Source organism: Labeo rohita, chromosome 25, assembly GCF_022985175.1.
Source record: "Labeo rohita strain BAU-BD-2019 chromosome 25, IGBB_LRoh.1.0, whole genome shotgun sequence".
Classification (NCBI taxonomy): Eukaryota; Metazoa; Chordata; class Actinopteri; order Cypriniformes; family Cyprinidae; genus Labeo; species Labeo rohita.
The window spans coordinates 23,662,169-23,678,105 of record NC_066893.1 but is presented as its reverse complement, the minus strand read 5'-3'; the positions used below and the strand labels follow the sequence as shown (position 1 = coordinate 23,678,105).

Here is a 15,937-nt window from a genome sequence, read left to right as displayed (position 1 = left end):
TAGATAGATAGACAGATAGACAGATAGATAGATAGATAGATAGATAGATAGATAGACAGATGACAGACAGATAGATAGACAGACGATAGATAGATAGACAGACAGATGACAGATAGATAGATAGATAGATAGACGATAAATAGATAGACAGACAGATGACAGATAGATAGATAGATAGACGATAAATAGATAGATAGACAGATGACAGATAGATAGATAGACAGACGATAGATAGACAGACAGACAGATGACAGATAGATAGACAGACAGATGACAGATAGATAGATAGACAGACGATAGATAGATAGACAGACAGATGACAGATAGATAGATAGACAGATGACAGATAGATAGATAGACAGATGATAGACAGACAGACAGATAGATAGATAGATAGATAGATAGATAGATAGATAGACAGATGACAGATAGATAGATAGATAGATAGATAGACAGATGATAGATAGATAGATGATAAATAGATAGATAGACAGACGATAGATAGATGATAGACAGACAGACAGACGACAGATAGATAGATAGACAGACTAAAGATAGATGGATAGACAGACAGGCGACAGATAGACAGACAGACAACAGATAGATAGATAGACAGACAGACGACAGATAGACAGACGACAGATAGATACAGACAGATAGACAGACAGACAGAGACATATAGAGAAACAGACGATAGACAGATAGATAGACAGACAGATATAGATAGATAGATAGATAGATAGATAGACAGACAGATAAATGGAATGACAGATAGTTGTATAATGTGTGTGTACTAATGCCTCATGGTCCTTGTCTGTCTCTGCAGATCATCATGTCTCTGGATGAAGATCCTGCTGCCCAGAGTAAACAGTTAACGCTGAGACTCCAGCAGATCGCCGCAGCGCTGGAAAACAAAGTGACCGACCTCTAACCCTGTCAAAGAACAATGACCGAACGCTCTCAGCCTGTATTTAGCTCATCACTATAATCAGATGTTCAATTTCTTCCTGTGTAGAGACAAAAAGGTTTTAAGAATCGTATCCTATATTTTTTTTAATGTGCAGTCTTTATGCAGAAAGCTTTATAAGAGGAAAATAACTTTTTAAATAGACGGCCTTGTGTCTGTTGTTTTTAAAGCTTCTGTGTGTGTGCGAGAGAGTGTGTGAGTGTGTGTGAAAAAGGATGCCTGTATTTTGACCAAAAGGGAGCTGCCCATGACCCTGCAGTGCGTGTGTATGCAGGGGGTGTGCCTATGGTGAGGTCACATCTGGTCTCGTCCAATCAAAAGCAGCTGAAGGTGACAGCAGGAATTGCGTGGGATGTGTTCGGAATGGCATACTAGCATACTACCTATACTATTTCCCCATACGTTTTCACATACAAATCCATGCTGAAATTTCGCAAATGAGACCACACTTTAACAAGAGTGCACTGCACTAAGTATCCCACAATGCCCTGCACTCATTTGACCTTCCATTTCCAGTTGATCAAATATCAGCTACATTATTAACATCTCCATTTTAACTCCAAAGTTGAGACATTTCTACACAAAATAGTGTGTACTGCAGTATGCTAGTGTGTTATTCCAAACGTATCCATTTAGACGATCAAATGGCCGTCCATTTCATAACCACCTGTTTCAGTTCAGCCATACGGACACTAGTTGATCCACAGATAATCAACACAGGCAATAATAAATAAGTTGTCATGAGGCATTTCTTTTTTACGTATGATGGTATCTGTGAAAAGTCTTTATTTCAGAGTTTATTTCAGAAAATTGTTTTATTGTACAAGCTTCGCTACTGACTGAATTTATTACACATAAAGCACAAACAGGACAGATTTTTGGCCGCTCCTGATATAAACGTGTCGAAACAGGATCTATGCGAGAGTATAAACGTTTTAGCTACGCAAACTCGATTTCAACTTGCATAGACTGTGTTTCTGGCCTGAGATGGTTGTGCAAAGCTGAGAGGATTGAGTGAAAACTTCTCGTTTGACTCTTTGCAGCTCTATTGGAAAGGGTTTAGATGTGTGATCTGGATCGTTAATGGCTTTATTTTGGCAGGGAGGATAATGACACACTAATTTGTTTGTTATTCGCCACTAAACAAGATGGTACTATAGCACTCAGCCAAAATTCTGCTCCCAGAGACACTTTTATCTTTGAACAACACCTTTTTTTTCACAGCTATGTGACATTTGCATTTGATTGAGTGTCTTAAAGACAACAAGAAAAGGCTTGAAGCTTTTTGCCTTGCGTTACAGGCTAAAAAAAATCAAACTGATAATGTTGGAGCAGGTGGGTATAATTCAGAGAAAAGTATTGTGGACATAGGACATTTCATGCATATACACTACCATTTAAAAGTTTGGGGTTTGCAAGTCTCTTAAGCTCATGAAGGCTGCATAAAATCTATGATATATTATTCCAGTTTAAAATAACTGTTTTCTATTTGAATATATTTTAAACTGAAATTTATTTCTGTGATGCAAAGCTGAATTTTCAGCATCAGTACTCTTCAGTGTCACATGATCCTTTATCATTCAGATATGATTTGGTGCTGAAGAAACATTTCTCAAGAACAGCATTTTGTAACATTATAAATGTTTTACTGTCACTTTCGATCAGTTGAATGCATCCTTGCTGAATAAAAGTATTAATTTCTTAGCCCGCTCACTTCAGACCTTTGAATGGTAATGCATATGTTAAAACCAAGCAATAAGGTACCAGTACATTGTCAAGGCTGAAGGGTTTTGTGGAGTTACAAAGCATGGCCACAATTAAAACTGTTCTACATAATAGAAAATATTTCATACTTTTCATCAGCCCTCTGCCAGAAAATATAGTCCCTGATATTTAAACTAATTTATTTTGTCAGCATTTAGGAGTTTTAAAGCTAACAGACACGTCATAAAAACCACTAAATTCCTATTTTACTTTCACCGGGTCTTTAACAGGTTTTCTGTGAATGTAGCCCATTGAACTCAAGTGTTTAGCGGTTCAGGGAGTTTCACGGTGTTCCCTATGGAAGTGGTCTGATGTCGCTGCATGTTACTGATCTGAGAGCAGCGGTATTACGGTAGCAGATGGCTTGCGATGTCAGACGTTGAGACCCCTCCGTTTCTATCGGGGAGTTGGGCAGAGCTGCTTGGCGTGAAGCGCTTTGGCACGGGCCGGCCTTCCCTCTCTCTCTTCCCGTCTGCTTTAATACAACCAGCGGGAGCTGCGTTTGATCGGTAACTGCATGCGTGATTCTTACTCCATGCTTTCGAAACTACCCTTGCCAATTACTCTTTGATTTTGAAGAGATAGTTCACTTAAAAATAAACTTGTAAACATGATTTACTCACTCTTATGCTGTTCCAAATGTCGTACACAAAAGAATAGGGCTGGGTTGAAATTTGATTCCTCGATTGTATTCGATTCTCATTTTGATGAGCTGATATTGATTCTTAAATCCCAAGAATCAATGTTGATGCTTGAACAAAACTAAACATTATTTGATTACTCGTAGCGCCGCTTATGTCTAAAAATCGCAATTGTGCTTCGTTACTTTTGATATAAAATAACGTCCTGGCTTTTAAATTCTGAATGTTTCTTTACGGAATTCAAACAATAAATACCGTTTTGGCGCTCTTTAGCGTGACGTGATGTATCGCTGTGGCGCCTCAGTTCAAACGGCTGCACGAAGCGCGAAAAAACGAAATTAACGAACGAACTTAAAGGTATGTTAAAACATATATAGTACAACGTACTAAAACGTATCATGTTTCTCATGTAATTGTTCAATCTGCGTTTTAAACACGGAAAGACGTCAATAAAACAGCTTGTAAACAATATGTCACGTAACGTACATTTACCTCAGGAAAGCCATTCAATATGAACTCGACAGTTATGTGGAAAAAATAACTCTAATATGTGCTACATGTTCATTTTATTTTTACTTGACCCGATTTAATGTACCTTTGAAAAAATCCGTCATGAAAATAAGCTTAATGACAGACACCGTTTAAATGTTTGTATTTCAAAAACGAATTGGAATGGAAAGATAATTATGTAAATATCATAAAACTGCCTGATGTGAAATTTACATTTTTGTCAATTTTAATATTATACTAATGAACCTATAGTTTCCTCTACAGCATTAGAAATACATTTTTTCATTGAGAAAAGTTGACACATACTGATATACAGTATACAGTACCAGTCAAAAGTTTTTTTGAACAGTAAGATTTTTAATGTTTTTTAAAAAGTCTCTTCTGCTCACCAAGCCTGCATTTATTTGATCCAAAGTACAGCAAAAACAGTAAAATTCTGAAATATTTTTACTATTTAAAATATCTGTTTTCTATTAGAACGTATTTTAAAATGTCATTTATTCCAGTGATTTCAACGCTGAATTTTAGCATCATTACTCCAGTCACATGATCCTTCAGAAATCATTCTAATATTCTGATTTGCTGCTCAAAAAACATGTTTTATTTTCGTTAAAAACAGCTAAGTAAAAAAAAATATATATACTCCAAACCTTTGAATGGTATAGTGTATAATGTTACAAAAGCTTTTAATTTCAGATAAATGCTGATCTTTGGATCTTTCTATTCATCAAAGAATGCTGAAAAAAATGACTAAACTGTTTTAAATATTGATAATAATAATAAAAAGGTTTTTAGAACAGCAAGTCAGCATATTAGAATGATTTCTGAAGGATCATGTGACACTGAAGACTGGAGTAATGATGCTGAAAATTTAGCTTTGATCACAGGAATAAATTACATTTAAAAATATATTCAAATATAAAGTGGTTATTTTAAACAGGCAAAATATTTTACAAAATTGTAAATACTGCTTTTGCTGTATTTTGGGTCGAATAAATGCAGGCTTGGTGAGCAGAAGAGGCTTCTTTAAAAATCTTACTGTTCAAAAACTTTTGACTGGTAGTGTATCAAAAAGAATCAAACCTAGATCAGAACTGAATTTAAGTGCTAGCTTGTGAATCGAATAGAATTGTGAAATGTATCAATGCCCAGTCCTAAAAAAAGAAGAATTTTTTGAAGAATCTTCACACGTTTCCTGCCATAAATGACAAAAGTGTCATATAAACGATTCCTAAAATTCCTACCTTTGTGTTCCACAGGAAAAATAAAAGCATACAGGTTTGGAACGACAGGATGGTGAGTAAATAATTTTCATTTTTAGGACGAACTGTCCCTTTAAAGCACAAGCACAGATGCAAGTCTCCGTAGTCGAGTGTAAAACGCTTCTTTTAACGCCTTTCTGTAGCCAAAACGTGCCTTAAAAAGTGTTAAATGTGATGGTACGTGTTGAAGCTGTCGGGGTGGGTGGGCTTTCGGTAGTCGCGGGGCGTGTAGAGGTCAGAGGTCGTGGCGTACGTGAAGTGTGGTGTTAGACATCAGTAAGTGCAGTATTCAGAGGTGTGCTGTAGCCAGAATATGCCAATATATTTGAACATGCTGTATGTATAGAGCAAAAGCGCCGTTTTTAATATCCTTTGGGTGTTTGTGGTGAGTGTGTGCGTGTGCTTTTTAGGAGTTTTACTGCATTGGGAAAAATGCTCGAGCTGAATAAATGTGTGGAGGAGAATGCCAACACGTTCCCTCTGGACAGCTGCCATTACGTTTGGTCTTTATGCAAAACCAATTATTGATTAGCACAAATGTTTTTATTATTGTACCGACCCGAAAATTGTGTTTCAATGGTGTGTATGAACAAACAATCTGTACACGACCTTTTCTTACTGCTGTGCAGTTAATATTTTATGTCCTAAAGAAAATATATGCCTTTGTATTAAAATGCAAATCTGTCTACACTGTTCTCCTGTGCGTTATGCTCTGAGAAAACTTGTTTGTTGTTGTCGACATGTTTTTCTTTTCCCTTCACTTGTGAATGTGCCGAGAGCAAAGTGTTGTGGGATTGCGGAGGACTGCGAGTGCTCTTTCTGGACTCTCGGAGGACTGATGTCGTATGTGTGAACTGTGCCGCCACAGGTCCAACATGCCGTCTGATCCTTATATGAATAAATATACACGTCCATTTCTCAAGTGTCGGGTTTCGCCTCTTTTCTAGCCCCTGATCTGGAGGGTCTCTAATGAGTCAGGTGCTGTAAAGACATTATATGTGACCTTTAATGATGAGATTTACATGGTTTCACTGTCATTTTGGCGTCAGCACAGTCTTTAAGAGAGGAGAGCGGAGCACCAGGAAGAAGCTTCGAGAACCAGATTTTGTCTTTTATATCAGCTGAGGACACAATACATTTCCACAACTGTTTAACTGAATTACTTGTTCTTAACTAAAACCAGTTTCAGTAAATTAAATAATGTTAAAATAAAATAAAATATAGAAATATACTGAAAAATTTACAATGAACTTACTAAAATTAATAAAGCTATATAAAAACGTAAAAAAAAAAAAGATTCATAAGAATGACTAAAGTACATCAAATTACTAAATTTTAAAATGAAAACACACACATATGATCTAATGCTCTCAGCAGCCAATCATTTACCACACAAACCATCTTTATCCTATTTTTGCGTAGTTTTGGTCATTTTTTTTTTTGAGGATGAAGGTTTTACATAACCTGAGCATCTGCTTACTTGAATTAGCTTCTAATAATCAAGTCTGATATAGGATGCACTTTGACAGCAATAACAAACGATCGAAAAATCTAGATCTGCATAAAGTGGCCACAGTTACTTAAATCAGCAAATGAATGACTTTTGGTTGCTTTGTGGCTGACAGCTATGGAAGCTTATTTTTGCCACAGAATAAAAATATTTTAAAAGTTTTTGCGACTTTTTATTCTGCCATTTTTCTCCAAGTTGTGAGTTTATATCTTGTAATTGCAAATTTAAACTCATAAGTGTGAAATTATGTATTGAAAGTATTAGAAATTCTGACTTTTTTCCTTCAACAATTGCAAGTTTCCAAATTGTGAAAAATTGCATTTACGAGAAAAAGTTTTAATTGTAAAAAAAACTGCAATTTTAAAAATGGAAATAAGCAGAAATAAGCTTCCATAGAATATGTATTTAATTTTATTTTATTATTAAAACTACAGGCTTTAATAAGGATATTTTGTTTATTTGGGCCATCAAATAATGTTTTTATTATTTGCTGTAACTATAACCAGATTACTATAAAAATATATAGTTGACGGCCAGTGTTGGGGAGTAACTAGTTACATGTAACAGCATTACGTAATTTAATTACAAATAAATGTAATCTGTAATCTGTTACAGTTACTGAGAATTTTTTTTAATAAAATTAATGTTGCTTTTAAAAGTAATGCATTACAATATTGCGTTACCCTCTAAAAAAGTAACCAACTTTTCGTTGCGTTTATTCCTTAAATAAGAGAATTTCTTGTTGGTTAACTAGTTGTATTAGTAGTGTTAAATTACTCTCTCTCTGTCAGTCTAGCTTTGTATTTAGTTCTTTTGTAGTTTATTAGGTTTTCTTTGCTTTTGCTATTTTGCTCTAGTTCAGTTCCTGTCTTTATTTTTTGTTCTGGTTTTCTCAAGCCTCTAGTTTGGTTGCTTTCTTTATTTTTGAAATAGTCTTTGCCCAGTTATTATTTCAGTTATAGAGTTTTAGTGTTTGCCATGTTGGTTCATTCTTTTGCTTAGTTGCTTTCTGCAGTTTGCATCTATTTCTTTATTTTTATTCCCCTCTCCTCCTAGTCAAGGTGCGTAGTCAAGTCTTATTTTGCTGTTTGTTGTTCTCTCTTGTGGTCTTGTTTTGTATGTTGTTTTATGTCCTATGTTTGTTCCTGTTCGGTGTCCTGATTCTCCCCTGGCTGCTGTTCTCAAGGCCTGGCTCTGACTGGACTGGTTCCACTACAGCTCAAAGTACCAAGCCCAGGTTTCTCAAGCTGCTGCCTGATCACCAGTGTTCTCACTGACTGGTGTTGCTCTATCCCTTCGTTCTCCAGCCAAGCAGGTCTGATCTCGGCAGTCCTCCTGTTCCCCAGCAGCCTGCTCTTTCGTACTGTTTGGACTTTCACATCAGCCTTGTAAATCCTTGTCTTGTCAATAAATCTCACTCCATAGATCATTTTGCATCTGGGTCTCTTTCTCTAGTAAACTGCTGTGATAAACCCTGACAATTTTTGCTTTTTGAAGGTCAGCAGCAAAGACATTGGTTAATAAAATGGGATTAAATACAGAGAGATGGGTTAAAGCATTTTCACAGTTAATAAAGAACTACATAACCATCAGGTTTACATCATGCACACGCCGCCTTATTCCCAATTTATACCCAACATGGGGACAGGAGAGCTGTCAGTAAATGGAAAACACAGTAACTTGCGTTACTTAGTTGCGAAACACTAACCTAGATATTTTCTTGTAAATTAAAAAGTAATGCGTTACTTTACTGTTTACTTTAAAAAGTAATCTTATTACATAACTTGCTTTACTTGTAATGTCTTACCCTCATCACTGCTTATGAAAATGTTCGATTACAAAGCGAGTTACATCTGAATATTTCATGTATTAATATGTACAATTTCTTATGATTTTAAATCTATATTTAACCTCAGAATGATCTGTAATCAATCTATAATCTTAATTTCAAGTGATGAAGGATTTTGAGAATCAGTAATCAGTGTTGAGCACTACTGTAAGGTTAACTCGACCTGGTTTAAATGTTTGAACATGATTAACAGTTGAAAACATTAGAAAAGTAATCAAATTTAATCAGTTACATTACTTTAATAAAGTAACTGAAATAGTTACACATACAAAGCATGTTTTTGCAAAAACATAGTTTGTATACATAGTTTGACACACATGTATGTGTGTCTATTGTGCACTCTTGATATTTTAGAGTGTCACCCCTTCATTGCATTGCACTCCTTTTCTGCATCATGAATGATTTGTAGATTGTACACAGAAAAAAATCTCTGTATTTTCGTATTTTTGCATAATTGCCATTTATTTCCAGTGGTGGTCATTTTCCAGTGGTGGCGAACAACACTATTTTTTTTCGAATCCACACTGTATGAATAAAAATAATAATAAAAAATAAAATAAAAAACACAATTTGTTGAGTCAGCTTAAAATAATTTGTTACCCTGCTGCCTTAAAATGTTAAGTTCAGTCAACTAAAATAAGTTTATTCAACTTGAAATGTTAAGTTGTACTAAGTAACAAAGATATTTGTTTGCTAAATTTAACAGAGGGGTAAGTAACCCAGCTGCCTAAAATTTGAAGTTGATTCAACTCAAATATCTAAGTTGTCACTTGGTATAATTTAACATTTCAAGTTGAATAAACTTTTTTGAGTTAATTGAACTTAAAATTTTAAGGCAGCCAGGTTACAAATTATTTTAAGTTTGCAGTCCACAATTTTTTTTTTTTTTTTTTTTTTTTTTTTTTTTTTGTGTTTCGTAACATTCCGATGAAGTACCAATCTAAAATGATCGAACAATACCATAGGGTTAATAAAGTAATTTAAATAGTTACACTACATATTAAATTTTAAATAGGGTAACTTGTAATCTGTAACCTAAAAAGTAATCAAATGTAATCAGTTACATTAATACATTTTAAATAGGGTAACCTGTTATTTAAAAAGTAATCAAATGTAATCAGTTATGTTACTTTAATACATTTTAAATAGGGTAACATGTAATTTGTAACCTAAAAAGTAATCAAATGTAATCAGTTAAATTGAAATAGTTACACCACTTATTACATTTGACATAGGGTAACTTGTAATCTGTAACCTAAAACGTAATCAAATGTAATCAGTTACATTACTTTAATACATTTTAAAGAAGGTAACTTGTAATATGTAACCTAAAAAGTAATCAAATGTAATCAGTTACAATAATTGAAATAGTTACACTACGTATTACATTTGAAATAAGGTAACCTGTACTCTGTAACCTAAAAAGTAATCAAATGTAATCAGTTACATTACCTTAATACATTTTAAAAAAGTAACTTGTAATTTGTAACCTAAAAAGTAATCTAATGTAATCAGTTACATTTAATACATTTTAAATAAGGTAAGTTGTAAACTAAAAAGTAATCAAATGTAATCAGTTACGTTAATTGAAATAGTTACACTACTTATTATATTTTAAATATGGTAACTTGTAACCTGTAACCTAAAACGTAATCAGTTACATTAATAAAGTAATTGAAATAGTTACACTACTTGTTACATTTTAAATAGGGTAACTTGTAATCTGTAACCTAAAATATAATCAAATGTAATCAGTTACATTAACTGAAATAGTTACACTACTTATTACATTTGAAATAGGGTAACTTGTAATCTGTAACCTAAAAAGTAATCAAATGTAATCAGTTACATTAACTGAAATAGTTACACTACTTATTACATTTTAAATAGGGTAACTTGTAACCTGTATCCTAAAACGTAAACAGTTACATTAATAAAGTGAATGAAATAGTTACACTACTTGTTACATTTTAAATAGGGTAACTTGTAATCTGTATCCTAAAATGTAATCAAATGTAAACAGTTACATTAATTGAAATAGTTACACTACTTATTACATTTTAAATAGGGTAACTTGTAATCTGTAACCTAAAAGTAATCAAATGTAATCAGTTACATTAATTGAAATAGTTACACTACTTATTACATTTTAAATAGGGTAACTTGTAACCTGTAACCTAAAACGTAAACAGTTACATTAATAAAGTGAATGAAATAGTTACACTACTTGTTACATTTTAAATAGGGTAACTTGTAATCTGTAACCTATTACATTTACAAAGTAACCTGCCCAACACAGCAGCCATTGACTTACCATCAACTGTATGGTTACCAACATTCTTCAAAATATCTTTTGTGCTCAATATGTCATGAATAAATCATGACAAAGTTTTCATTTTTGGGTAAACTATCCCTTTAAAATGGGAAAAACCAACACACCTGATGTCCTGAGTCCACCCCCTTGGTGCTAAGCTAAAATATTTCAATCAGATTATCAAAAGTCTCCTCGCGATTTACATCGCAGACACAAATGTAATCACGCCTCTCTCTTATTAGATTTCAGATTAGATGAAGGCAGTTTAAATATAAACCCTTCACCTTTTATGCCTCTTGACTAATGTAAATTCATAAAGTCCCAGTAATAAGCATTATATGATTCCCTCTCTTCTAGATAAACACAGGGAAGAGTCGCTTTGGATCTCTCTTGGACTCTCTCTTTCATAAGAGCTTCTGCTTCCCATGATTCTATAACCAAATTAATCCGATCAGCCCTTGCGGCCCCCCCGCATGGGCGCTGAATTAACTTAGTCACGATTCCATGCAACTGGGCTTCAGCCTCAAAAAAACAGCTCAGATTTTCCACATGCTGGGAAAATAAGAAGATCGGGCCCTTTCATTCTCGCTGTGAGAGCCATCACTCAAGGAAAGCCCACTCTGGCAGGTGTTTATGTTTGTATTCACCAGCAGTGGTGTCTCACCCTCAGATATTAATGAGATTTCTTCTGCTTTACCTTAAAGGGAGACACGGGCCCTCAAACCCGCACACACTCAAAGATTCTCCCTCAGCTGTGGTGCAAGAAAAGCTCAGAAAGCAAAAAAAAAGAATTGTCGTGATTAATAATGTAGTGCTTGACCACAAACAGCTGTAGCTTGTGGACGTGTTCAAAGCATCTGCATATCTCACAGGAGCCAGACGGAGAGTTCGAACCTGAATGGGGTTGTTGTTCCTCGCGTTCAGGGACATCTAGTCTTCTCCAGCTTGTTAGAAAGTTCACTCCTTGCTCTGTTTTTCCCTTCGGGCGAATGAAGCAGACAGGAGAGCAATTGCATGTAAATGTAAAAGTTCATTTGGTATATAAAGCAGTATTATTACTAATGCATTCAGAGCCATTAACCAAAACAATACTACAAGAATGATGAATTATGAATGGCTTGACTTGTAGCCTATGGGGTGAATCAAAAATTTAGTGTAGGCTATTCAAAAGTTTTATCTAGAAACAGTAACAAACTTAAGTATGCACTGTCAGCAATATCTGGAGTCACCTTGAGGGAATGTAACAGTCTAATGAGAAATAAAATATTAATAGTTAAAGAATGCGTATCACATACAAAAAAAAAAAAAAAAAAAAAAAAAAAAAAAAAAAAAAAAAGAAAAAAAGAAAATGTATGAATGTAAACATACAGTTATACATTTATGAAATCCTTGTCTCCTTGTGTGAGGAAAAAATACAGAAATATTCCGCTAGTGGACGCTCTCAGCATCCGGAAATGTGTGCTTCATTCTGCGAATGTCAAGTTTGATCCAATGAAATGATAATAGAGCGGTCACGTGTCTCAGGTTTAGCCAATGAGGGTGCGATCGCTTACGTTTCATTCAATCAGAATACAGAGAGGGCGGAACTTCAGTGTGCAGCGCGGCGGTTATGGAAGGTTAGCTTGTGTGTGTTTATGCGGCGCAAATGTTTATTTTTTATTGCGAATAATAATTATTTACTGATGCGGAATAAACGTTTGCAGTTCGGACAGTTTACGCTCGAATTTCAACGTGAGTAAACGATTTTAGATACGTTTGTGTGAGCGTGACAGCGTTTGTACGCTGCAGGTTGTGTTTGTTTACTGCCTTCAGTCTTAAACACGGCATATAAAATGTGTTTTGTATATTTTATGTATTTTATCTGCCTGCTTTGGCTGTTGGGTTTGGATCATGTATGTTTCATTCGTCAAAACATAATACACATTGTAGTAAATATTGATAGCATAATAGAAAAATTAGATGTTAATATAATAATAGATTTCAGACGTATATGGGCCATTCTACAGGATTCGTCCAAAGTCAGTCTTGAAAAAAATGTCTTTCCCCCCCAAAAATGTTATGTATAGAAAGTGTATAATATATAACGTAACGTTAAACGCATTTCTAGTAATTGTGCAGGTAATATATATATATATATATATATATATGTATATATATATGTGTGTGTGTATATATATATATGTATATATATGTGTGTGTGTGTATATATATATATATATATATATATATATATATATATGTATAGTAAATATATATTTATTTTGCTGTTTTATAAAAAAAAAAAATTTTAAACTATATTTCAAGTGTAATTTATGAGATTTGTTGTATTTTAAATCCAGTTTTGCTTTGGTAAAAACAAAAATTAGATCATACTGATTTCAAACTTAAGGATTCATTAGTTTGAATATACATTGAACCAAAAAATATCATAACATCTTTGTTGATAATTCAGTACACTTTATTTTAGACAAAACATCCATGTTTTGGTAATGAGTGCACATGTTTTGGTATCGACCACATTATAGAATTTTAACCCACATACTAAAACACTACTAAAATACAAAAAAAAAAATTGCATAGCTGTACTAAAATTTTATTTCCCCCAAATATGAGGATTATGTGTTCCCTTTTGTCACTACCTAAGTAATGATGACATGTAGTGACAATTTTATGGGATGACAACCTAAAAAAACAAAGATGTCAATACAGAAACTCCACCAAATGTTTCGGTAGTGACAATTTTAGATACTTTTGAACCTAGCTCAAAGATGCTATTCAGCACATGGTTAGCTAGCACAGTTCTGAATTGTTTTACACATATAAAAACTAAATGTTATGGAATAACTCCCAAAAAAGTGTTTAATTGTAGAATTAAAGGTGTTTGGTAGTGACGTTCCTTAAAGTTACCCCCAGATTTTTCATACTTTTAAACACATTTACCTCAAAATGATGGGGCCTGTCTACTCACACCTTGTAGCTATGAGAGAGAGTGACAGAAAAATATTTCCTGATCCAAAATGTAGGGTGTAGTTAAAATCAGTCTCAGCCAATGGACTAAAACATGCACTGTTACGGTAGTGACTTGGGAAAAAAAAAGTTTTGAAATTTGCAAAGATTTTTTTTTTACTTCACTTTTTAAAAAAGATACTTAAAAAAAAAAACACAATTAAAAAAAAAATAAAAATACTTCAATTTCATTCTCATAAGTTGAAATTTAGGGGTTAGGGTTTAGGATAGAAACCTCCCAAATGAAAGTACCCAATAAATGTTGATTTAAAATGTATTAAGCTTACTAATATTTTAAATATTATTGTGGGTTTCAATAGATAATAGAAGGGTCTTAGTAAACATTTAAGATTTTAATGCTTAAATGCTTTTTAAATGTTATTTTTGGTTGTGGGACAGCAGTTTGCACCAGTTCTGATACACAAGATACACAGAATATTATTTATACCCTTCCTAAGCTCTAATACACTTTTTTTTATTTAATTAAGGACAGTTAATAGTGTGTATATTCTCAGGCAATGATTATTGTATGAATTTCGTGTTTTCATGACATAAATGTTTTGTTTCACGCAGGTCTCACTGCGTCATGATCACACATTCTCACTAAGATGTCCAGTTGCCACGGCAACAGCGGCAGCATCACTGGGCTGCTGGGTGCGCTCTGCGACTGCAGCATTTCCGGGTTATCATGGAAACGTCGCGCCTTGGGCACAGTATCACGGGAGTCTGCGCGACGGAGCCTGCGCAGGCGTGCGTACGGCGCACTCCTTGCTGGACTCTTCCAGGACGGGTCACCTAAACCGCCTCCGAACGCCCTGGCGAACACACCCGCCCATAATAAAATACTAATGATCTCGTTCGACCTGCGCGTGTCTGGCCGCAGCGAGGAAGCGGAGAGGTTAGAGGAGCTTTTGAATCAGCTACGGGACGGGGCGGACTCTTCTGGACTCTCGGAACTTGATTCCGTTCTGGAGCTCCTGGTGCAGCTGGCGGGGTCTGTGGCTCCGCCCCCTCTATCTTTCAGTCGCGATTACATGCGCCGGGAGCGTCCCGTTCAGCGCAGACCCCCGCTGGGTGGGTACCTAAGCCAGGACATGCAGCGCCTGGAGGAAAGGGCGTGGTCTTTGATTTGTGGGGAGGAATGGGGTGTGTTTGGGGGCATTTGTAGGACCCTAAGCATCATGGACGCTCCACCGGGCACCGGGCTTCTCGGACTGGGACGCAGACCGGATACCGAGGAGAGGTTTGAGAGAGACACCCGACTGTCACTGTTTGGTGCCCTACAGCACTCCAGGACAGCAGATATGGATGTCCGACTGGACCTGCCGCCCGTTCCAAGCAACGCAGACCTTACTGGACTCAGTATACGGGTGAAAATACCAAATTGTTCTAGCACTAGTGTTTTCTCCTGAGAACTGTCATACCTGGTAGCTTATATACTCTCGTTTCTCCAGGTTCCTCTGTGTCTGGATCAGTCTGATGATGAAGGCTTCCAGTCTGCCTCTAATCTAACTCCAGATTCCCAATCCGAGGCAAGTCCCAGTCCTGAGATCGACGTGTGGGAGGCCCTGCGGACGTTCGTGCCCGGCAGACGACGCTGTTGGGAGAACATTGGCTGGTAAGAGACAAAGTCGAGCAGGCTGGTAGGAATGTTGATATTTTCTCTGACTGATGGTGATTTGATTGATTATTTTAAATCTGTTCCAAGACAGTTAATCTGAATTAATTCCTAAAATGAAAAAAACAACAACAACTTTGACTCAAATTGTCATTTTAAAAACTTAATCTAAAGGTTTATTCTTAAATGTTTAAAACTAGTTTAGCAAATATAATTTCTGCCCAGTATAGTTAATTAAAACTAAAACTGAAACTAAAGTTAGAACCAGGAAAAAAAAGTTATTTGAAATAAAATAAAGCTGAAGGAAAATAAAATATAAAACACTTGTTATTTCAGCTAATTGCAATGACAATATTTTATGCTCTAATGTAACTAAAATTAAAACGGAAATAAAAAATGCATTAATAAAACAAAATCAAAAACTACTAAAATGACAGAAATGCACAACAAAATTATTAAAGCTCTAACTCGAGCTAAAATGGAAACAAAAAATAAA

At 35.0% G+C, this 15,937-nt stretch overlaps 2 protein-coding genes across 5 annotated transcripts in view; both read left to right on the top strand.

Annotated features, from left to right (window-relative positions):
• The window catches only part of plxnb2b (plexin b2b), a 255,909-nt gene extending 249,843 nt beyond the window's left edge, over nt 1-6,066 (top strand). For both annotated transcript variants that reach the window (XM_051099100.1, XM_051099101.1), the window contains one exon: nt 827-6,066. In XM_051099100.1, the coding sequence (XP_050955057.1) occupies nt 827-931 (105 nt within the window). In that variant the 3' untranslated portion in view covers nt 932-6,066. The remainder of the gene's footprint in view (nt 1-826) is intronic.
• A 6,338-nt stretch (nt 6,067-12,404) lies between these two features.
• The window catches only part of tubgcp6 (tubulin, gamma complex associated protein 6), a 28,451-nt gene continuing 24,918 nt past the window's right edge, over nt 12,405-15,937 (top strand). For all 3 annotated transcript variants that reach the window (XM_051099099.1, XM_051099098.1, XM_051099097.1), the window contains exons 1-3: nt 12,405-12,548; nt 14,397-15,193; nt 15,278-15,441. In XM_051099099.1, coding sequence (XP_050955056.1) covers nt 14,432-15,193; nt 15,278-15,441 — 926 coding nt within the window. In that variant the 5' untranslated portion in view covers nt 12,405-12,548; nt 14,397-14,431. The remainder of the gene's footprint in view (nt 12,549-14,396; nt 15,194-15,277; nt 15,442-15,937) is intronic.